Source organism: Polypterus senegalus, chromosome 12 (assembly GCF_016835505.1).
Source record: "Polypterus senegalus isolate Bchr_013 chromosome 12, ASM1683550v1, whole genome shotgun sequence".
Taxonomy (NCBI): domain Eukaryota; kingdom Metazoa; phylum Chordata; class Cladistia; order Polypteriformes; family Polypteridae; genus Polypterus; species Polypterus senegalus.
Window position 1 is genome coordinate 160,726,697 of NC_053165.1, and position 23,876 is coordinate 160,750,572.

Genomic DNA, 23,876 nt, shown 5'->3' on the forward strand with positions numbered 1-23,876 from the left:
GACGATCGTGCTTGATGCACCGTGACGGCATTTGTAGGTTGACCACAGCGACAACCTCCCTTAATCCCCGTTGTGACGGTCGCACTTGATTCACTGAGAGAGTCGAGCTTTGGACCACCGCCATAAATAGAGCTGAAGTCGAATTTGATTGACAGTGATCCCGCCCCCTTGATCCGCCCACAATGTCTCCAGTATGCAGTGGCCGTTCTCGAGCTCTGCTCCATTACAAGAGTGTGACAAATAAACTAAGTGACATAAGCGTGCAATCCAATTGGCTGTTCAGTGGAACTCCTGAATTGGGACTTTTGGACCAGAAGAAATGCACATGCTTCCCTGTTTTTTTTTCATTTTGCTTGGCTTTTCTCTACATTCATGGCTGTAATGAATTTTAAACAAAAACGGAGTTTATTCTAATGGAATTTAACCTGTGAATATACAGTAGTAGACCCTGTTTGCATGAAGCTCTGTAATAAATGCCTGTTCAAATATGTTGAAAAAGTCAACAGTTTCCATGAGGTGTACTTACTTTTTCACACGACTCTATACTGTATGTACTGTATATTGTGATGGGCGGCCACAGCCACTACCTGGATGCCAACAGAGTGGAAGGACTAAGGGAGAGGCCACTGCTGACGCAATCCCTCCCCTGGGACACCAGAGGGCAGCCCTCCTGGGCAGCTGTGGCACCACGGATTCCCGCAGGGCATGCTGGGAGCTGAAGTTTGGTGTAGCCCTGTTGGGTTCTGTGGGGGCCACCAGGGGGAGCTGCAGAGCCGTCTAAAGGACCTCCAGCACACCTGGGGGTGATTGCAGGTAATACCGATGAGCCACTTGGAACATTCCCGGGACCTGAATAAGAGGAGCCGCCTCACTCCATTGGATGGCCAGAGTTGGGAGGAAGAAGAAGACAAAGCCTGAGGAGAGGGTGGAGGCGGATGGACTGGCAGAAGAGAAAAGAAGAGAAGAGTAGAATTGTGTTGTGTTGTGTGTTGGTGATTTGTGCACAGTGTGCGTAGTAGATAAACGGGGTGTTGTGTTGAACCTGTGTCCAGCCTGTGTGTGTCCAGGTTGGCATCACAATATGCAGTATACTGTATATAGGAGGTGCCACAGTGGTGCAGTGGGTAGCGCTGTTGCCTCACAGTAAGGAGACCCGGGTTTGCTTCCCAGGTCCTCCCTGCGTGGAGTTTGCATGTTTTCACCATGTCTGCATGGGTTTCCTCCCTCAGTCCAAAGACATGCAGGTTAGGCTCATTGGCGATCCTAAATTGTCCCTATAATGTGGTTGGTGTGTGTGTGTGTATGTGTGCCCTGCAGTGGGTTTGTTCCTGCCTTGCGCCCTGTGTTGGCTGGGATTGGCTCCAGCAGACCCCCGTGACCCTGTGACTGACTGATTGACATTTCTCCTATTAAAGACGAAGGTTTCATTTGAACTTTAATCAATCAAGTTTCACATGTATGCTTTACCGCAGGGCACCTGAACCTCTCCGCGCCCATGTACAGCCTGTACGACCAGAGCATAATCCTCTCCTGCAACGTCACGGTTGCAAAATCCCAACATGCTCAGCTCTTTTGGATGCAAGGAACCACAGAGCTCTCGGAGGAAACTTCGGTACAGAGCATTACCCGGCTTGAGAATGGGATGGAGGCCTTACAAAGTCAACTCACCACCGACTTTCCTATCATGCCGGTCACCTACACCTGTGTGCTGGCCTACAACTCTCAACACCACATCATTAATGAATCCGTCACTCTCAGTAAGTACCATCCTGGCACACTTAAACCTCGGGCGTATCTTACATCTGCTTATCAAGCGATCATCATGAGAGAACTACTTAACAGATTTAGATCAGGCTTTTTTCTAGAATTTTCTTGAACATTCAGTTTGATTTTGCAATTTCTCTCATCACGCTAAGTATCACAGTTCGCTTTCAGGAGTGATATATTCGTGCTAATCCGAGACAGAGGCTGCGGGCCGAGGGGAGGGGGAAGCGTGACGTCAGGAGTGGGGAGCCGGGCAGGACCCTTCTTTACTATTACGCGGGCAGAGCCGAAGTGGGGCAGCTAATTTTGAGTAAAAAAGAATTCAAGTGTTTTGTTAGTTAGCGGCAGATTTTGCCAGGCGTCTTCTGAACGAATGTTCCTTCCATCGTGTGAAGCTGCAGGAGTCACTCATTTTTCTTTTGTTCTCTACTGCAGATCCAGCAGAGGCTCCTGTGTTTTTGTATACAGCGGTCATTTTGAAATCTCTCCTTATACTTCTCATTGTCCTTTGTGCAATTGTGAAAGAGCGAAGAAGTTCCGGTTTGTAAGTCTACTCCCCTCTCATGAGTGAACCCCAGGAGCTGCATATGACCAAATTACCTTGAGGACAAAGTCCACACACAGCCTTACCACACCGGCTGTCTGGTCCTTTGATTGCATTGTCCAGGGTCTCGAAGATGTGCCTGTTTGGAGTCGAAAACACCTACAGTGTGCCCCCCGCCCCAGTGGTGAGGACTTTGAACTGTACAGCATACGGCAAATCCTATGGCCAAAGGTTTGTGGACATCTGACCATCACACCTATTTGAGCTGGTTGGACCTCCCATTTCAAAACCAAGGGCATTAATATGGAGATGCCCACCTCACACCATAACAACCTTCAATCTTCTTTCCATAAGATTTTGGAGTACGTCCCTGGGAATTTGTGTCCATTCGGCCAAAAGAGCATTTGTGAAGTCAGGCCCTGATGTTGGGTGAGAAGGCCTGCTCACAACTGGAGCTCCAGTTCATCCCAAAAGTGTTCAGTAGGGTTGAGGTCAGGGCTTGTGTGCAGGCCACTTATGTCTTGATGGACCACAGGGCATAGTCATGCTGGAATAGAAAAGGGTCTTCACAAGCCGTTGATACAAAATTGGAAGTGGACAATTGTCTAAGATGTCGTTGTCTGCTGTAGCATTAAGAGAACCCTTCACTGGAACCAAAGGCTCCAGCCCCAACCCTGACAGTATTCCAACTTCAAACAAACATGACAGTAGGCATTATGCAGTCCAGAAGGTAATGTTCTCCTGCCATCTACCAAACTCAGATTGGTCCATCAGACCAGTAGATAGTGAAGACAACTCCAGAGAACACGTTTCCACAGCACCACCGTCCAGTAGTGGGCGATGTGCCTTAAGACCACTCCAGACGATGCTTGGCATTGTAGGCAGTGATCATAGGCTTGGCTGTGAAGCTCCTGATGCACAGTTCTTGTGCTGATGTTGCTTCCAGAGGCGGTTTGCCACTTGGTTGTGAGTGGTGCATCACACAGGAGTGGCCATTTTTCCATGCATCAGCATTCGGTGGCCATACTTTGTGAGTTTCACGGTGTACCACTTGATGGCTGAGCTGCTGTTGCTCCATTGATGCTACCACTTCACAATAATAGCAGTAACAGCTGACCAGGGGGAAGATCTAACAGAACAGAAGTTTCCAGTATCGACCTGTGGCAAAGGTGGCATCCTGTGACAGGCCTATGTTTAAAGTCACTAAGCTCTTCGGTACGACTCGATGTTTGTTAGTGGAGATAGCATGGATATGTACTGAATTTGTGCCCCTGTTAAAAACGAAGCACCTGAACTCTGCCATTCGGAGGGATGTCCACATACTTTTGGCCATGAATTACAGCTGTTTGTGTCCCCTCCACTAAGTTCCAGCATTTATTTGAGAAATTTGCTTTATTATCTGGGCTTCCGTTGTAGAAAAATAGAAACAATTGGAATGAATCTGTAAAGCAGTGTGAGATGATATCCACATACATTCTTATTAGCTGCGCTTCACATCTAAGATGGGTTGAAATCTAAATAATCAACGTAGACCTCAGTATTAATATTTGCAGTGAACAATCTATTGGAATTATTTTGTAATCCTTGTAGTAAAAAAAATGCACTGCACTTACCATTCCAAGAAAGGACACACCACAAATAGTTGTAATAAAATTAATAACTATAAATGTTTGTGATACACCATCTGTTGGAATGACAAATGCATTCCACATGTCTCTGTTTTATGCCATTTGGTATGGGATTTGTAAAAGCAGTGTTAATGTTTGTGAAGTGCCATCTCTTGGTAAGACAATTGCAATGCATTTTATTACTGCCAATGTTTGTGATGCACCATCTGTTGGAATGACAAATGCATTGCATATGTCTCTTTTATATGCCATTTGGTATGGGATTTTTTAAAGTTGTGTTAATGTTTGTGAAGCACCATCTGTTGCAAAGATAATTGAAATTAATTTTATTGCTGTAAATGTTTGTGATGCACCTTCTGTTGGAATGAAAAATGTTTTGCACAGGTCTCTTTTATATGCCATGTGGTATGGGATTTGTAAAAGCAGTGTTAATGTTTTTGAAGCGCCATCTCTTGGAAAGATAATTGCAATGCATTTTATGGCTGCAGATGTTTGTGATGCACCATCTGTTGGAATGACACATGCATTGTACATGTCTCTTATATATGTCATTTGGTATAGGATTTGTTAAAGCATTGTTAATGTTTTTGAAGCACCATCTGCTTGAAAGATAATTGAACTATATTATATTGCTGCAAATGTTTGTGATGCACCATCTGTTGGAATGACAAATACATTGCATGTGTCTCTTTTAAATTCCATTTAGTATGGGATTTGTAAAAACAGTGTTAATGTTTGTGATGCGCCACCTTTTAGAATGACACAGACATATTAAATGGATGGATACACAGGTACTTATTCTTTTATTAAGTTGGATGACGGTGCCCATGAAAGATAAAACAAAGATTCACTAAATGAACACACCTTTATCATAGCCAGGATAGCTTAAACATCGGACGCTACATACAAGACGTCCTGGTTAATCCCACTTCCAACCTGCTGGATGTTCTTGAGCCAGTCATGTCATCTCTCTATGCTGTCATTGATTTAAGGTGACTGCAAATAACTTTGGAATGTGTTTTCACTGCAGATTACATTTTAAATGGGTCTGCACAGTGAACAAGCACTATATTAAATGAAGATTCACTAAATCAAACTGCCCCCAAAATGGGAAAAATTGTAAGGGGATTAAACACTTTTATAGGCACAGTAAATCAGTTTACTGTAGTTCAGGATAATAGGGATCTGAAGCCTAATCTGCAAATCACTGGGTGCAAGGCAGAGACTAACCTGGAGGGGGCGTCAGGACTTCAAACATCTCTCCATCAATTATTAAATCCACTTAAGCCAATCTGTGCTCATTAGGAGATGGAAAGTCACTGGTGCAGACAGGAGCCAACCTGGAGGGGGCGCCAGGATGACAATGCTAACCAGTCCTGACTGATTACAGCTTTTCAAGTTTGTCAATGTTTCACTTTCATGACAGACAACAGAAAACTGAAATATTTAATAAAATCAAGAGAACAAGTATTTATTGACATATTTAAAAAAATGACATCTATATATAAGAATTTTACAAAAAAAATAATAACTCAGCAAATGTGTATTTCTTAGAATTATACAAATTGAAATTTACAGAATAATAAAAGAAAGAGACCTGCAAGTTTGATGAATGTGCTACACATTTTTCAGTAATGATGCTACACAAATAGTAGTCTGGAGACAATGCTTTGCGTGTTTATGTGTGCGTTGGGAAGTTTTCTGGCTTGACATTATTTAAACAGATTTGCATTTTTTTACGAATATCACTTGAATGCTTAAATTCATAAGCAACATACTATTTTGGATGTAGTGGTTTTTCCAAGGTGCTTTGAACCCGACACTCCAACCTGCTGTTTCTGAATACATTTCTGGCTGCACAATGCCTTTAACAAGAATAAAAAAAAAAACAATACTTCTAAATCCCCAGGACCTTTATTCATTCTTATTATTTTATTTTGTATTCCTTCTTGTTTTGTATTACAATAGCGATACTCCTGGGATTGCAAGGTTTTATGTTGGTTTATTTTTATGAGAATTTGTTTATTGTGCTACATAATGAACCGACTGCCATATGTGAACAGCCAGGCAAAAAACTCACAGCCACAGTGGGCCACCCAGCTGAGCACCACTGATTTAAAACGAACTGTCACACCTTTGAAGCCGACCTTATTGATACAATCTGAGCTGATCGATTTAGTGATGGGCGTTTTGATTCACTTTACTGATTCGATTCTTTCAAACCACCTGTTTAAGAGACTCGGTTTGCTGTAATTGGGAAATCTGATCCCCTCTGGTCACATTACAAATATATAATTTAAAAATGTGTACACATATATGTGTATGTACATGTGTATGTAACTAATAAATAACAGTTTATTTATTTATTAAATAGGTACAAATATAGATTGAATTATCGTGATAGGCCGGGGGGCGCCATTGAGCCCCAAGCTCCAAACACGAAGACACAATACAGTCCACGGTTCAAATCAAAGGGTGTTTGTTATACACAATACCTCTCAAAAGTAACAAAAGCACAAATTCTCTCTCCTCCAGTTCACTTCTCTCTCCAGTGCACTGCCCTCCTCCAGTCAAGTGTTTCCCGTCTTCCTTCCAGCTCCAACTCGCCTTTTTATTGAGGACCTGGGAGTACTTTCGGTGCCAGGGCTGCTGCCCATTGGAAGCACTGTTGGGTCAAGCAGAAGTCTCATGTAATAGGAAGTGTAGTTCCTGCATCGCTCTCTTGTGGCACCCATGGACCCCAGCAGGGCTATGCTGACCAGACTACAACTCCCGGCATTCCCTGCTGGTTTCCTAATGTGTGCCGATATGGAGGGCTGCTGCCATCTAGTGCCTGGGGGGATAAACACCCCTGAAGAGACAGTCCTTTCCTGTCCTTTTCTCCTTTTATCTAGGCCAGGGAAAGATTTGTAAATACCGCTATTTAGGATGCCCGTCCATCCACCTGGGCAAGGGAAGTCCTGTTTGGACTGGGATATCTGTCCATTCACTTGGCTCGGGTAAGTCACCTTTCTCTGTCTTGATCAGGATGCCTGACCATCCTGTCTGGGTAAGGAACCTTCCCTTCTCCTGGTAGGGATGCCTGTCCATCCTATGTGGCACTTACATTATATATAAATGTATAACTAATTTTACATATAAATATAGAATTCATTATTCATTTAAAATGATAATTCATATGCTATTATCCCTTTTCCTAATGACTCATTTACGAATCAAATGAACGAGAATCATTAGACTTTTTCTTGGGTAATACCTCATTTACAAATCAATGAGCAAGAATTGTTAGAATGATTCTCGAACAGTGACTCATTCACACATCGAATGAACAAAAATCGTTAGACTGGTCCTTGGGTAGCGATTCATTCACGAGTCAAATGAATGAGATTTGCTAAACTGATTATCGTGGAGTTCCTTGTTTACGAATCAAATGAACGAGGCTCATTAGACTGATTCTCGAGAAGTGATTTGTTCATGAACCAAATGGAAGAGAATTATTAGACTGGTTCTTGGGCAGTGCCTCCTTGACAAATCGAATGAACGAGAATCATTAGACTGATTTTTGGCTAATACCTCTTTTACGAATCAATGAGCAAGAATTGTTAGAATGATTCTTAAACAGTAACTCGTTCACAATTTGAATGAACAAGAATCGTTACACTGGTTCTTGGGTAGTAATTTGTTCACAAACCAAATGGAAGGGCATCATTAGATTGATTCTCGATTAGTGACTCGTTCATAAATTGAATGAACAAGAATCATTAGACTGATTCTCATGTAGGTACTTGTTAACAAACCAAATGAACGAGAATCATTAGACTGATTTTTGGGTAATACCTCATTTACGAACCAATGAGCAAGAATTGTTAGAATGATCCTCAAACAGTGACTTATTCACAAATCGAATGAATGAGAATCGTTAGACTGGTTCTTAGGTAGTAATGTGTTCCTTAACCAAATGGAAGAGCGTCATTAGATTGATTCTCGATTAGTGACTCATTCACAAATCGAATGAGCGAGAATCATTAGACTGGTTCTTGGGTAGCAATTTGTTCACGAGTCAAATGAATGAGATTCCGTAGACTGAGTCTCGAACAGTGACTTGTTCACAAATCGAATGAACGAGAATCAATAGACTGATTTTTGGGTAATGCCTCATTTACGAATCAATGAGCAAGAATTGTTAGAATGATTCTCAAACAGTGACTCGTTCACAAATCGAATGAACAAGAATCGTTAGACTGGTCCTTGGGTAGCGATTCATTCACAAGTCAAATGAATGAGATTTGCTAAACTGATTATCGTGGAGTTCCTTGTTTACGAATCAAATGAACGAGGCTCATTAGACTGATTCTCGAGAAGTGATTTGTTCATGAACCAAATGGAAGAGAATTATTAGACTGATTTTTGGGTAATACCTCATTTACGAATCAATGAGCAAGAATTGTTAGAATGATTCTTAAACAGTAACTCGTTCACAAATTGAATGAACAAGAATCGTTACACTGGTTCTTGGGTAGTAATTTGTTCACAAACCAAATGGAAGGGCATCATTAGATTGATTCTCGATTAGTGACTCGTTCATAAATTGAATGAACAAGAATCATTAGACTGATTCTCATGTAGGTACTTGTTAACAAACCAAATGAACGAGAATCATTAGACTGATTTTTGGGTAATACCTCATTTACGAACCAATGAGCAAGAATTGTTAGAATGATTCTCAAACAGTGACTCATTCACAAATCGAATGAATGAGAATCGTTAGACTGGTTCTTGGGTAGCAATTTGTTCCCAAACCAAATGGAAGAGCATCATTAGATTGATTCTTGACTAGTGACTCGCTCATAAATCGAATGAACGAGAATCATTAGGCTGATTTTCAAGTAGGTATTTGTTAACGAACCAAATGAACGAGAATCATTAGACTGTTTCTCGAGTAGGTATTTGTTAACGAGTCAAATGATTGAGATTCACTAGACTGATTATCATGGAGTTACATGTTTACAAATCAAATGAATGAGAATTGTTAGACCAATTCACGGGGAGTGACTTAATCATGAATCAAGTGAGTCAAGACTCCTGGTTCAGGTGGTACATGCACATGTGCTTTGCACATCTACTAGCGAAATGAAAGATGCTGACAACATCACGCAGGGCATGCACACGCTTTAGCACTCCTGTTGAGCTCCACTGAATCGATTAATTTGTGTTCGTGAACCAGTTCTTATGATTCACTGAAAAGAGTCATTAAAAAAGAACAAATCGTTTGGGAGTCGCCCATCACTAGATCGATTTTCAACAGCAATTGTTGGAATGACAACCTTACCATAATCACACACGAGTGCCCCAATGTAATGCTACAGGATGAGAAGAGATACAGTACAGTTATGTCAGCCATCCCATTGATCTATTTTTGGCCCTGTCATGTATTTTCGTCTTATCTAGCAGCAACTAAGTGTGTAATGAGAATTAATTTTTTTAAAGAAACGATTCTTTAATTCAGCCATACTGAAGTATTCTGTACTGGAAGAATAAATTCAGGCTTTATATGGTGTTACAGTCGTGGATGTGTCTCAAATCTTAGGGGACACCAGGGAAGCAAACGGATGTTACACCATGGACTGGCTGTTGATCCTCTTCATTGTAAACCAAGAAGATCTGGAGGAATTCCTGTGAGCCCACCTCCCACCTGCCCGGAAGTCTGCTTCTCCCGATCTCTAGGGTTTAAGATTCCCATACGTGGTATCAGTCCGGACTGAACGTTCCTCATTTTCAGTACTTCGGTTACCTGCCTGGCCATGAAAAGTGGGTTCTGGATGGAATTCCCAAACATTGTTACAATTCGGTTTCCGGTGTTTTCGGAATGATAAACTATACAAGAACTCGCCGTCCAGGATGCCTAGAGCACTGCAGTATTGATGAAAGTTTAGGAAAAAAAAAACATTTTTCGAATAAAAGCACCTTGGTAATTTTTGAAATTGACCACGATATGATTGGAGGTGGTGAGGAGGACATTGAAGCCACAGGGTTGTGCCTTTCTAGTGGGGTATCAAAGCCCGGTAAACAAGCTCGCTCCTATCGTTGGTTATTCGTATATTGTATATTGATTTCACCCTGGTGTGAAATGAAATGTGTTCGATATTTTTGGGCTCATCTTTAAGTCTCTGTACTAATACTCGTCTGGGAACTTGTCTGCTAGTCATTTAATCCTAAGATGCATTCCGTTCAATGTGTCCATCCATCGTGCAGTATCAGGTAAGACAGGTCCATCCATTTGCCACCGTGTGTACTGTTCAGAGGCCAAGGGTTTTTTTCCCGATTAAAAAACCTCAAAGCTGTTAAACATGTCCCCCTCTCACAGTGATCAGAACTCAGCAAACTCTTGTTATACAGTACGTGCTTGAAGGAAACTCTGCCCGCGTTTTCAAGGAATCTTTTCACTTTGTGGGCCACAAACTCACGTGACCTGTTCCAGAGCAGTCAAGAGTGTCTTTATTTTTTTAGTAGAATGGGTTGATGTGGGAAGACACATGAGTGGTTGGGTGTCTAGGAACGGCAGGACTGCTGTAGATGGTGCTTGTGGTTGAGTTCCAGTATGTAGAGGGGGTTCCAAAGTAATTTCCGGTGGCCACAGGCACAGAGGTGGAGTGGGAAGAGACAAAGTTCATTTTTTGGCCGTGGTATGGAGGGGCATACTGCATATCGGGCTGGTACTTGTAGACAGCCGTGTCACTGGAGTGGCTTTGATGCGCCTGGGAGATGCCATTAAAGTCAAACTTGTAGGCGTAGCGCTTGCCGTGAACCTTGGTCATGATGTTCTTGTCGTAGTAATAGCGCAAGGCCCGGCTCAGCTTGTCATAGTTCATATTGGGTTTGCTCTTCCTCTCGCCCCATCGTCTTGCCACCTCATCTGGATCGGTCATCTTGAACTCGCCGTTTGTGCCTTCCCACGTGATGCAGCTTGAATTGCTACTGTCAGACAGAAGCTCCAGAAGGAACTGCCATAGCTGGATCTGGCCAGACCCTGTGGGGCGAACATTGGGAAAGTGAAGAGTCAGTTTATGGAATCTCTACAGCATAAGTCAAGTCAAACATATCATTGAAATTCAACAAGACTCCCCTACTCGTTAGACTGGGTCTAAACCCAAAACATAACATAAAACATCTAGTAGGGTCCTTAATGTGACGTGTACTCATCATCATGCAACAGATCGACACTCTCTGCCACCACAATTAATAATACGTTCTGAATTAAGGAACTGTGTGCCCAGGAGCAGCCTTTCGTACCACTCTCTTGTTTTTGGACTGCTTCCTTAAACTACACAAACAAGATGACCTGAGATGTTTGGTTGACTCAAGTGTTGCATGAAGGACTCTCTTTGGCTCGGAAGGAAATGTCTCATGTTAAGAAGAGAGAGGACCATGACCTAACCGAGACAGGTGGACCTATTTAGGCCCTCAGTTTTGGTTTCAGAGTAGACAATCACAAGTTCCTTAAAGGTTCTCACAGTGAATTTTTGGCAAGCAGTGTTATGAATAACTAGGAATTAACACACAGTTGGCTCTCTGAATTCACACGACCTGTTTTCATGGATTCGAATATTTGTGGAAGTTAGTTGATGAGATCCTCAAACCCCCAAACTTCGCAACAAGAAGAAGCGGAGAAGCTTCTGTTGGAAAGGCTATCCACGGCATTATGTGATGCCAAACGCCTTTGCGGACTTCTCTGAACGCGATATAAACTTCATTTGAGCAATGAAATTCAAGGAGAATCTCAAAGCTGTTTCTCGAATGAACGAAATAAAGAAAAAGTCAATGTTCAAGCATGATGTTTTCTGAGACGGAAAAACACGCCAACCCCATAAACCCTAAATCTTTCTTCATCTGTGGGAACAGAAATTCCTACAGCAAGCAAATAATCTTGTATGGTATATCACTTTTTTGCTCCGTTCATTTAAATTGCATATGTGTCATTGTTACGAGTGTTGAGTGGCATTTGTAATTTGTTTTGTAAAATGTATGCAAATATGTAAACTTATAAATCTATTCAAAATCATCATTTTTAATGCATTGGTTAATTAAAGATCTGAATCTCTTTTTGATATCAACTGTGATCTCATTTATATCTTTTAAATACACTACTTGAATCTGCTTATGCAAAAAACATTTAAAATTGCAGATTTAAGCAAGAACCATAATTTCATGGATTTCAGTTTTCATGGGTGGTATTGACACATACAGTAAACCCAAACCCTAAGCCTAACACCATAAACCTGCCCTAGGAAAGCAATTACAGTGAAGAGTAAAGGGGTGAGTGGAGAGAGGCCTTGTGGTGAAAGTAAGAAGAGGGTGGAGAGTGCAATTACTCACCGAGAGTGAGTGAGGACAAAGGGCACATCTAAGGACACAGTTTTGAGAGACAGACATTGTCCAAAGCTAAGTAAGTCTAACCCCATACACCTGTGAAGTCCCCAAAGAGGGCTGCCACTCGGTTCAACAATGACGGAAATTACACGTCCATACAGCAGGGACCAATGGATGGCAGACCCTCGAAGCATTCTACAGGGTGGTCCAGATCTAATTATGCAGATCCAGATCGTCTGGATGATTTTGATTTATGCGAGAACGATTCCAGTTCGGCACGAAAATGATCCTTCATGTCGTCAATTCGCACACTTCTCGATGGTCCAGGATTTTTCGGGTGATTTTCTATGTAATAAACTTAATACGTTATAGCGTAATGAAAATTGCATAATTAGATCTGGACCACCCTATACCTGTTCTCAAGGTCGGGGTCAGATGTCTAGTGCTAAACAGCAATAGGAATTCTTTGAAGAAGTAACACCATAGAAACAAACATCCCAGGCACCAACAGAGCCGATGGTAAATACAAAAGGAAACTAAACGTGCTGGTGGAGAGTGCAATCACCTCGCCTTCGGACACGTTGGTGGGATTAAATGATAAACACCCAGAGAGGAGTCCCAAAGTTTCATAACCCTAATATGGAGGCCTCACCGTAATGATAATCTCTCTCTATATAAAATCCAATGTCTGTCTGTCTGTATGTCTGTCCGTTTTTCACGAGGGAACGACTTAATGGATTTAGATTGAGTTTTTTTCTATAATTTGCTTGAACATGATTTTGCGACTTCTCTCATTGCGCTAAGTATCATAGTTTGTATGCAGGACCGATATATTTGCACTAATCCGAGAGTGCGGCTGCGGGCCGAGGGGAGGGAGAAGCGTGACGTCAGGAGAGGAGAGCTGGGTAGGCCCCTCCTCACTCAAACGCCAGCATTGGCGCATACCTTGCCTCCGCTTAGCTAGTCAACGAGAGAACTACTTAACAGATTTAGATTGTGTTTTCTTCAATTTACTTGAACATTCCGGTTCATTTTGTGACTTCTCTCATTGCACTAAGTATCATAGTTCACTTGTAGGAGTGATATATTCACGCTAATCTGAGACAGAGGCTGCGGGCTGAGGAGAGGAGGAAGCATGACATCAGGAGTGGGGAGCCGGGTGGGTGCACGTGCCAGCTTCCGTTCAAATCAGTCTAAATCGGGCCACGTTTCGGAGTGTACCTTGCCTCCGCTTGGTTAGACATACCTGTTTGCTTATTGATTTTTAAAGTTTGTCCTGTTTCACTGCTATGTGGGTGGAGCCGCAGGGGAGAGCTAGTATTAAATCCACAAACCCATATATGGTCACTGAGGACAGGGGCAGCATCAGGCATGAGGCAGAAACCAACCTTAGATGAGACACCAACCTCCACCACACCTACAATCACACCCACACAGGGCCAGTTTGGAATTGTCAGTCAACCTAATGTGAGATCTTTAAGATGTGAGAAGAAAACTGGACTACTAGCGAAAATCAGCAAAGAAATGATGAGGCGGAGACTGTTGGGTCTTCTCCAATTATAATTCTATCTTTGAGGTGAGGTAGTTGCTCCAGATAAGAAAGGCAGAGGTTTCGAGTTAAGGTAGTCACACTCACTGATTATGGCACTGCAGAGTGGTGAGGTGTTGCATGTTGATTAGCACACGCAAGTAAAAAAATTCACTGGACTCTGTACATGTAACAGTAAGGTTACCATGAACCTGTGTCAACCTGTCAGATCATCCATAACTTGCTCAGAGACTATTCGTTCCTAGACAGCCTGGAGAAAGTAGATGACTGAACTAACTGACATCTCCGCTCCTCTTCCATTACTTGCCAAGCATCCTCATGCTTTATTGCACTAAAGTACTGTAGATATTTCTGTAAAAGGTGCTGGACATTTACTTTTGCAAGTAGGGCCCACTACAAGCTATAAATTAGGTATTGTAAGGGGATGCCCAGTAATGTAGATGCTGTTATATTAACACATTTTTATGAGTGTTTTGCTCTAGTTTGTGTCAGGATCCTGTTTCTGAGGTTTATTTTGGTTCATTTTTACAAAGTGTTGTCCTTTGTTTTACATGATGCAGTTTAGAAGCATCAAGTGACCACGTTTGTCTTGCTGATGACGTCCTGAGGGCGACTCTATAAATTCCTGACAGTCGATAACCTGGTGGATACACATCAGGGGTGAAGTGGTGGCTCTGAGGCTAAGGATCAGTGCTGGTATCCCAAAGGTTGCCGGTTCGAATCCCTGTCACTGCCAAAAGAGGTGCTACTTTGCTGGGCCCCTGAGCAAGGCCCTTAACCTTCAATTGCTCCAGGGGTGCTCACTAAACAATGGCTGACCCTGTGCCCTAAAATGTGAAAAACCAAGTAATTTCCTTTGAGATTAATAAAGTAAAATAAAAATTCTGGAAGTGATCTTCTTTCTTTTAAAGTAGGACCTAGAACTAGATCTGGAATTCTATCTTGATTTTGTTTCTTCGGATTTCGTCATTTTTTGGTCCTGGTTGCTCGATTCTACTTTTTTGAATTCTCAGGTTTAATCTTGGCCTTGTCTGACTATGTCTTGGTCTTTTTTTAATTATCTACTGGCTAACCTTTAATTTCTCTTGATAATCCGTGGACATGAAAATATATCCTGGTGTCACCCCACAATGCAACGTAATATAAACATATTGAGGAACCGCAATGAAACAATGCAAGGTTATCAGGTTAATATAAATGTATTCTGGCACTGCACTTGAAAAATCAGGAAATTATTTAAACATCCATAATAATAAAAAAAAAGGAACATCCCTACATGACAAACTAACCCCTTTATCTCCCCCATTACCCAAACACAGCCCTGAACAGGAGACTAAAGTCCTATCCGGATGGGATTAGTATTACACTAGGAGTCGAGGTTAAGTGATTGTTACCGGTAGGCCTCTGTAATTTTAGTTCTCTCTGAATCACTCATGTCAACAACTTCTTACGGACTGCGCGTTCATGTCTGAGTAAAACTTATGGAGCCTTTTACCTTATATAAGAAGTCTATGAAACATAAACCCAGGTTGTGAATTGACGTGTCAGTGAATTTCTGTCATTTGAATGATTCGGATAGGACTAAAATTACAGAAGTCGTCTGGTAATAAGTACTTTAGCTAGTGCCTGAGATTGGGAAAAGAGAAATGCTGGTACCCCTTGTGGTGCATGAAATGAGTAATAGGGGTGCTATGGAATATTGGCAGTATCCCATTGGAGGTCCAAAGGTGTGCTGATTAGGATTAGGTGGTAAACAGATGTTGGAAAAGTACCAAAAAAAAAAAAAAACTACTTTTAAAATGGTGTGGTACCAGCATTTTGGGAGTTTCGGTACTAGAAGTAAATGTCAGTATTCCTCTCAATCCCTTGTCATTCTGGAGTGTATACTCAGAACATACTTGCATCATTCAGTTTAGGAAATGAAAGCACATGCTTCCCCTACTTCATGAGGGAACTCCCTCCCCTTAATGCTTTGCACCAATCAGGACTTCAAGGGGCGACCCCACCCTTAATTTCATGGGGGACTTCCCCCTTAATATTCTGATGATTGCACACTTCATGCTATCCAAAGGAAAGCAGTGCAGAATGTCACACAACATGATGACTCTGCGATCCAGGGAGGCTGGATTTTGGAGTTTTCCATTTTTTGGTACTGGTACTAAGGTAATGAGGTGTCAATAGGGGTCTTGAGTCCGGCACATGTAACATTGTCTGGCTGGAGTGATATATACATACTGCTGAGCCAAAACATGACCGTCTTTCTAATATGTTGTTGCTCCTCCATCAGATCTTCTAACTCCTGTAAGTTGTGAAATGGAGAGCTGTAATACATCGGACTTGTTGTTCCTACATATCTCATAGATACTCGATTGGACAGAGATCTGGTGAATTTAGAGACCAGGCCAACACCTTTAAGTCTTCATAGTGTTCCTCAAACCATTCGCACAGTGTGGCAGGACACTTCATTATGATGAGATATGTCACTTCCATCCACTATCATGAAGGGACGTACCCAGTGTGCAACAACGTTTAGGTCGATGGTATGCATCACCCTAACGTCCACATCAATACCCGGAACCAGTTTCTTCAGTAGAACGTTGCCCAAAGCGTACCACTCTCTTCACTGGCTTCTATACTTCTTCTCACAGTGTGTCCTGGTGCCATCCTTTTTCCTTAGGTAAATGATGCACCCATACCTAGCCATCTACAAGATTCATCAGAATGACCTTCTTCCATTAACCCAAGGTTTAGTTTTGATGATTGCTTGCCCATTGTAGACGCTGTGATGGACGGCCGGCAGCTTATCCTGGCCAACACATCCAAGACGCTAGATGGCGTCTTCCCTGCAGCATGAAGGTGCCCCGGATTCCCGCAGGACACCATGGAAGATGGAGTTCTGCTTCACAGCCCTGCTGGGTGCTGTGGGTGCCATCATGGGACGCTGCAGGGAGACGCGGGGATTTCTATTTTCCCGGTAACCCGGATGTACTCCCCAGTCACGAGGACGGAGAAATAGAAGTACTTCCGGGCTGAAGAAAAACACAAGTCTTTGTCTGACCCGGAAGTGCTATGGAATCACATGGACAGAAGAACAGGAGCACTTCCAGGTCAAGGACTATTTAAAGGACTGGTTGAAACCCAGCAAGCTGAGCTGGAGTTGGGAGGGAGTGTGACGGAGCTGCTGGGACTGGAGGATTGTATTTGTGTTTATTGATTATTGTTTATGGTGGTGGACGTGCTTTTGGGCACTTTATTGAAGAATATTAACGTAATTCTGGGTGCTTTTAAACCTGTGTTTGCATCTGTCTGTTGGGTTTCACGGGACAATAGTGCCACCAAGCATCCATCTATTTACAACGCTTTTGATGGTGGTTAAGGGTTAGCATGGGCACTCCGACTGGCCAGCACATTGTGTGTTGTGACACATTGCTCCCATCACCATCATAAAATGATATGCAGCTTAGTCACAGTGTCACTTCTGTTGGTTCGTACCTGACAGAGTGGCCTTCGCTGACCTCCTGCATCAGTGAATCATGACTGCCCAACACATTGTCTGCAGTTCATGGTTTTCCCTTCTTGGACCAATGTTGGTGGGAACTTGAGACCATGTTCACCCCACAAGCTTATCAAAGTCACTCAGGTCTTTACACCTGATCATATTTTCTGCACTCAAAACCTTGACCACACGCATCTCATGCCCGTTCATCGTCTAATATATTCCTGATCTTGGTGTACGCCGTTGTTACAAGTTAGCCATTGTCATTTGCTTCATATGGCAGGGGTCAGAATGTTTTTGCTCAACCATGTATCAATGACGGCTCCTGTTACTTAACTGACATACTGAGATGTGACAACTAAGCGAGAAGTTCAAAGTTCAAGGAGCCTGATTCTAAGGATGTCCCTCTAATAAAAACGGTGTCAGAGGTCATAGCATATGGGACTGAAACAAACCCAATGAAGGCATAGCGGGTAGAGGACTGAGGTGACAATGACCAGATGGATGTCTGGTCTTCCTCTGAGAAGCAACAAGATGAGGACGCGATTTGAGAGTTGAGAATAAGACCACATGCAACGAGATGATGAGAACAAGGCTGTGGTGCTTTGGACACGTGGAGTCAAAGACAGAGACTGGCCGAGTGAGGAGATGCCCTGTGATGAAGATGGGGCATGTGAATGGAGAATGGGGGCTGAGGAAGATAGCAACAGAAGTGGTGTTAGATGATATAAGAACAATGGCTCTCATGCTTAGTCAGGCCTAAAGTGAAGACTGCAGGAAAGCAAATGGAGGTCAATTGATCACCTGAAAGCTTGTGGTCATCTTTGAACTCGCTTTTTTTCCATCTTGCCATTTTGACTCTTGTTTAGTGAGGAACAAAAAGAACAAATTTGTGTTCCAGAATCTACTAGAAGCAAGGCTCACCCAGGCCCGGCTCACCCATAACACTAGCTCACTACTCTACCCATAGCGACACAGCGACTCTCTGGAGGAGTTCAACCAGCCCTACTCAGTCATTTATTATCTGCTTTCAGACGTTTCATCCAAGGCCGGGCGGTGCCAACATACATGCCACCTACCTGGGTTGGCTAAGCGACTGCTGGTTGGACCAAGCACCTGGTATGGATCTGCAGAGAACATTGAGTTCTGTGTTAGTAGATATTCTCATAACTGAGCTCAGAAATGTCACTAGGCGGTCTATGTTGTTAGCAATCCAGTACCTGGCACTGTCCTTGGCGCCTGTTCTGACACTCGGCTGGCTGGCTGGATTTGCGGCGGTGACCCTGCAAAACAGTGAATTCCAGGCAAATGTTTACAAGTGAATGAAGCTCATGAAAGTCACAGAAAGATCGGTAAGGGGACCACCATTAGCATGATGGGTTGTTGGGATAGGAGGGACATCAGAAAAGGGAAGAGTAGCATACAAAAATGGCAAAGTAAGAATCCTGAAAGGGGTGCCCATGCCAGTTTAACAAGCCAGGTAGTCTAATGCCTCATATATTAATGAGGTGTCCTGGAAGTGGGCATTCAGAGAGCAGAAATCCAAGAAATGAGTTATTGGCAGAATGGGAGATTTTGGGTTTGGGCCCCCCTGAAATTTATTTTATGACAATTCCAACTGATTGAATCACACCAAACACTTTCTCGTCACTCTTGAAGTTAATTCCTGGCTACACCCCTGGATTTAAGGGACGGGCACTGGATTGGGAGAAACCTGCCATGCTGTTAGGTGGTCGCTATGACTACTGGAAAAATGGAGGTGAAAAGGTGGTTCAGTTAGGTGGATGAGGAAATGAAGAGAAAGAAAATATGTGGATCAAATTTGCTGGGATATGTGGACCCTCATACTTGATAGAGGTAGGCCAGGCATTGAGACTGAGGGAGGTAGGAATACCCGGGGCCACTAGAGGGAGCTGTGGGACTTTCAGAAGATATTCCAGGTTATCATCTCAGAGTTAGGGATGAAGGCACCTCACCTCAGGATATTTCATTATTTTTGCGTTTGGAGGGGAGTGTGACGTTCAGCTAGCACCTTAATGATTGTCATTGTCATTGGCGTTCTTTACTCATTTTTTTTTTCTGCTTTCCTGAGGAGTTTCTGGGACTTCTTGGCAGCTATTCTGGGATTTCTAAGCTCGATAAATTCAAACATTTATTTCTTTCTATCTCAGCTTCTAACAAACGTCTAATTTTGTAGCATCTTGAACATCGATGGGCAGCACCATTTTGGAATGTATCACGTCGGCTGTTGCCAGGAAAAAACTCCCAGAATTCCCTAGGAATGTTCTTGCATGCCTCCATCGGTGCAACCCAACAAAGGGACATATGCACCATTTTGCTATTTGTGTTAAGATCAATTTGAAACACTTAACGTGTGCTTCTTGGCATTTTCTTTTCAGTTTTCTGACTTATTTTCTGTATTTGAGTTTTGATGCTTGTCTCACGTTTTTGGTATGGTTAGTCTCTTTGGTTTTGACCCCAGGGAGCCCTCCATCTTGTTCTTGTTTCATCTTCGGATCCATCCATCCATTATTCATCCGCTATATCCTAACTACAGGGTCACGGGGGTCTGCTGGAGCCAATCCCAGCCAACACAGGGTGCAAGGCAGGAAACAAACCCCGGGCAGGGCGCCAGCCCACAACAGGGCACAGACACACACACAGACACACACCAAGCACACACTAGAGACAATTTAGATACGCCAATCCACCTAACCTGCATGTCTTTGGACTGTGGGAGGAAACCCATGCAGACACGAGGAGAACATGCAAACTCCATGCAGGGAGGACCTGGGAAGCAAAGCCAGGTCTCCTAATTGTGAGGCAGCAGTGCTACCCACTGCGCCACCGTGCCACCTCATCTTTGGATCCCAAAAATAGATATTCACTCTGCTTTGGCAGAACAGAAATGACTGAAGGGACTCAAAGGTAAATGTTAACATTATACAAACTTATTGTCTGTTATACCTGCATTGTTATCACTCTTTAATTTAATATTATTATATATCAGTATGCTGCTGCTGGAGTATGGGAATTTCCCCTTGGGATTAATAAACTATCTATCTATCTATCTATCTATCTATCTATCTATCTATCTATCTATCTAATCCTGCCTACTATACCAAAATCTATCTATCTATCTATCTATCTATCTATATCTATCTATCTATCTATCTATCTATCTATCTATCTATCTATCTATCTATCTATCTATCTATCTATCTATCTATCTATCTATCTAATCTTGCCTACTATACCAAAATTATCTATCTATCTATCTATCTAATCTTGCCTACTATACCAAAATTATCTATCTATCTAATCCTGCCTACTATACCAAAATCTATCTATCTATCTATCTATCTATCTATCTATCTATCTATCTAAAGGAATACTCTACCCAAAAATGATATGTTGCATACGTTGCTTTCCCCCAGGAAGACCTCACATTACTCGTTATGAATAAGACCACATGTCGTATACTGACAACATCCCAAACACATCTATTTTTATTGAAATAGTGTTAAAAAAAAAAAAACAACTTCTGGAAAATGCTCTCTTGAATGAAAATGGAACACACATTTGAAAGATGGTAGTTTGAACAAAAATGGCGTCAGAGCCAAACTAAAAATGTACAACAATGCACAGCAGAAGATTTTGGACAGGTAGCCAGATAGTTAGATACTTGAATGACCCATCCGGAATCCATTTATAATGCCGAAATGAGCATCCCCTCCTTGCCGTGTCTCTAGTTAAATCCTTGGCAGCCTACGAATCCACAGTAGCAACATCGATAGAAAAACAACACGGTGTCACGGAATATTCATAGCACAACCAAAAGTATTGACTTTCCATAGAAGAATAACAAAGGAGACTGCCGATATTCCAACACATATACAGAGATCCTTAAATTCAAAAAGACAAATTAACATTAAATTAAAAACAACAATGCTTCAAAATAAACCTCTTGTTCACATCACCGCTAAGACACAAAGTCAGACCAGATCACACCGTCGTGCACGTTTCTCAGTTCTTTCCACAAGGAAATCCCACAACATGAAAAGCCGCTCCTTGGACGTTACTCTTTCTTGGTTCAGGATTCCTGCACACAAGACTCTTTTCAGTCTCTGATGGATCTTCATGATCGCGATCATTATTACAATTGGCAAAGTGAAGACTGGACAACCAAAACACCTCTGGTGGCTCAACACAACCTCTACACCTGACAAGAGATGAGTCTGGTGATACTAAATGCCAAGCAGACGCAGGTGTAATTCACGTAAATGCTTCCAAATTTGTGTCACGCTGTGTGTGTTCAGACTTCCCGTAAGCCATCATGGATGTGTTTGTATTGCGTCAACTTCTGTTCGTTGTGGTTATGTCATTGTAGCCCAGCCGGGACGCCTCCACTGTGGGAACCAGCGTGGCCAGAGCGATACCTCCCCCTGGGACCCTAGATGTTATCCCCCCCGGGTTGCGGCGGTGCCTCGAACTCCCGCAGGGCTCCATGGCAGTTGGAGTTTGGTGCAGCCCTGTTGGGATCTGCAGGCACCGCCAGGGGGTGCTGCAGCAGGAGCTGGTGAGCCCTTATGTACTGTCAGTACTGTCGCCACACCCAGAAGTCCTGCCGGTAATAAATCATCAGGCACCTGGAGCACTTCTGGGTGGGCTATAAAAGGAGTCAGCAGCCACTACTCCGAGAGCCTGAGTCGGAAAGGAGGAGCGACGAAGCTTAAGAGTAAAGGAAGAGATTCATTGTTTGTGCATTGTGCCATGCTTGGACTGTGTTATACTTGTGGGGAACGGGGCAGGCGTTTCCCACAAAAGAAAAAAGAAAATAAAAAGCAGTGTGCCTTGAACTTGTCCCTCGCTTGTCTGTGTCGGGTTCAGCTAGCGGTGTCAGCCTGGCGGGCCACAGGCATATTTAGCTTTGTTTTGTGTGAATTTCGTGTCAATTTCGCGCATCATTGTGCATCCTTATGTTCTTTTTCATACTGGTGCTACCATGTAACGGTTATAACTACAATGCTAAAATGAACTGATGACCCGGAGTGTCTCCATAAAGCTGGTAGTTCCCATCATTCTGCTGGACCTTTAGATCTCTAACACTTTTTGGCCAATGCCATACAAAGCAATGACTTTAGAGTTGTTTACCATGAGGTCCCAGTTGAGGGTGGATGACCAAATATGAAAAGAAGAATAAGAATAGAAGTTGACGCAGTACAACATGTTCGTGATGGCAGTTTGAACACACACAGCCCAAAGAAATCTCATTACGGCGTGCAGTTCAGCAATGGTGCAATCCCACAGAGGAGCGACCACGTTCAATTTGCCCTTGGCTTCAACGAGACTAATGGCAGAGTGCTGCGCTGTGTGTGTGCGTTCAAACTACCCATAAACCATCACACATGCGTTGTATTGCGCCACCTTCTATCCATTGCGGTTACCACGTCATTTTCAAATTGCTTTTACTTTGTGATTTACTCTCGTAATTATGAGTGACCCGAAAGACAAACCGGAGCTTCAGAGAAAGAAGAAGTCAGACATGGAGGTTGATGGCTGTCTGCATGCTCAAACTGGGGTGAGGGCTGACTGAACACGGAACACGGACATCATTCAGGAAAATGAGAATGAAAACAAGAAGAGAATGGAGGTGTGAGGCCCCAAAATGAATCCAGCTGACAATGGACTCTCAGCCCCTGCTCGTAAAGCTTTGACGGCTCATCAACCGCACCGGACATACCTTTCGGGACGTTGTTCACTGGGTTCCCCCATGTGCTGGTCCTTCTGATATCCTCATAATTTGCTTCTGTAAAAAAACAAAGAGAATGGCGCTAAAGGTACTGAGCAGATCAGCTTGGCCGGTGACCTTTTCTTGGATTTTTCTTTTCTTTTTTTACATCAGCATATTCAGACATGTTAGTTCAAGGTCCAACAGTGGAACTGACAACAGCTGCTTCCTCGTTTCTCTTTCATTCTGAACCTGGCCTGATTGAACACCCCGAAAAAAGCCAGATGAATGCCACTAAGAAAAACGGGACAGCTAACTAACAGGAAAAAGGTGAAATTCCAGCACTCCATGTGGATGAGACGCCATTTGGCTCAGGAAATGGCCGCCGGCCCGACGCATTTCCTCTCAGACTAGTCAACAAGGACTTAAAGGCACAACAGCTTCGGTTTAAAAGGCTTTAAGAAATATTTACACTTTTGTAAAAATCATAACAACACACTGAATGGATCTTAGATCTCCATGACCCTCATAGGGTCCACCATAGAAGGGGTCACATCACACAGGGTGGCACAGTGAAGAGCTAAGGCCTCACAATTCTATGGCGACGATGAACTCCCAGTCACTATCTGTGTGGACTTTACATGTGTACTTCCTGGCTTCTCTTCCTTAAATTGATTGACTAAGCGTCAACGTGGACATGAATGGGGTCTGCAGCAGACGGGCACCTTCTGCTGCTAGTCTGTACCACCCTACAGTCCTATAATGGGCAAAGTAGAAACTGATGCTGGATATCTCAT

At 43.0% G+C, this 23,876-nt stretch overlaps 2 protein-coding genes across 4 annotated transcripts in view; one reads left to right on the top strand and one right to left on the bottom strand.

Moving 5' to 3' along the window:
- LOC120540073 overlaps positions 1-4,021 on the top strand; it is a 49,974-nt gene extending 45,953 nt beyond the window's left edge. Inside the window, exons 4-5 of the mRNA XM_039770547.1 lie at positions 1,473-1,757; positions 2,200-4,021. Coding sequence (XP_039626481.1) covers positions 1,473-1,757; positions 2,200-2,312 — 398 coding nt within the window. The 3' untranslated portion in view covers positions 2,313-4,021. The remainder of the gene's footprint in view (positions 1-1,472; positions 1,758-2,199) is intronic.
- Positions 4,022-8,619: 4,598 nt separating this feature from the next.
- The window catches only part of fli1rs (Fli-1 proto-oncogene, ETS transcription factor-related sequence), a 103,379-nt gene continuing 88,122 nt past the window's right edge, over positions 8,620-23,876 (bottom strand). For 2 of the 3 annotated variants that reach the window (XM_039770544.1, XM_039770545.1), the window contains exons 6-9: positions 23,092-23,157; positions 18,569-18,631; positions 18,428-18,475; positions 8,620-10,963 (exon numbers count right to left, since the gene is read on the bottom strand). In XM_039770544.1, the coding sequence (XP_039626478.1) occupies positions 10,440-10,963; positions 18,428-18,475; positions 18,569-18,631; positions 23,092-23,157 (701 nt within the window). In that variant the 3' untranslated portion in view covers positions 8,620-10,439. The remainder of the gene's footprint in view (positions 10,964-18,427; positions 18,476-18,568; positions 18,632-23,091; positions 23,158-23,876) is intronic. The other variant, XM_039770546.1, reaches the window with a different exon arrangement.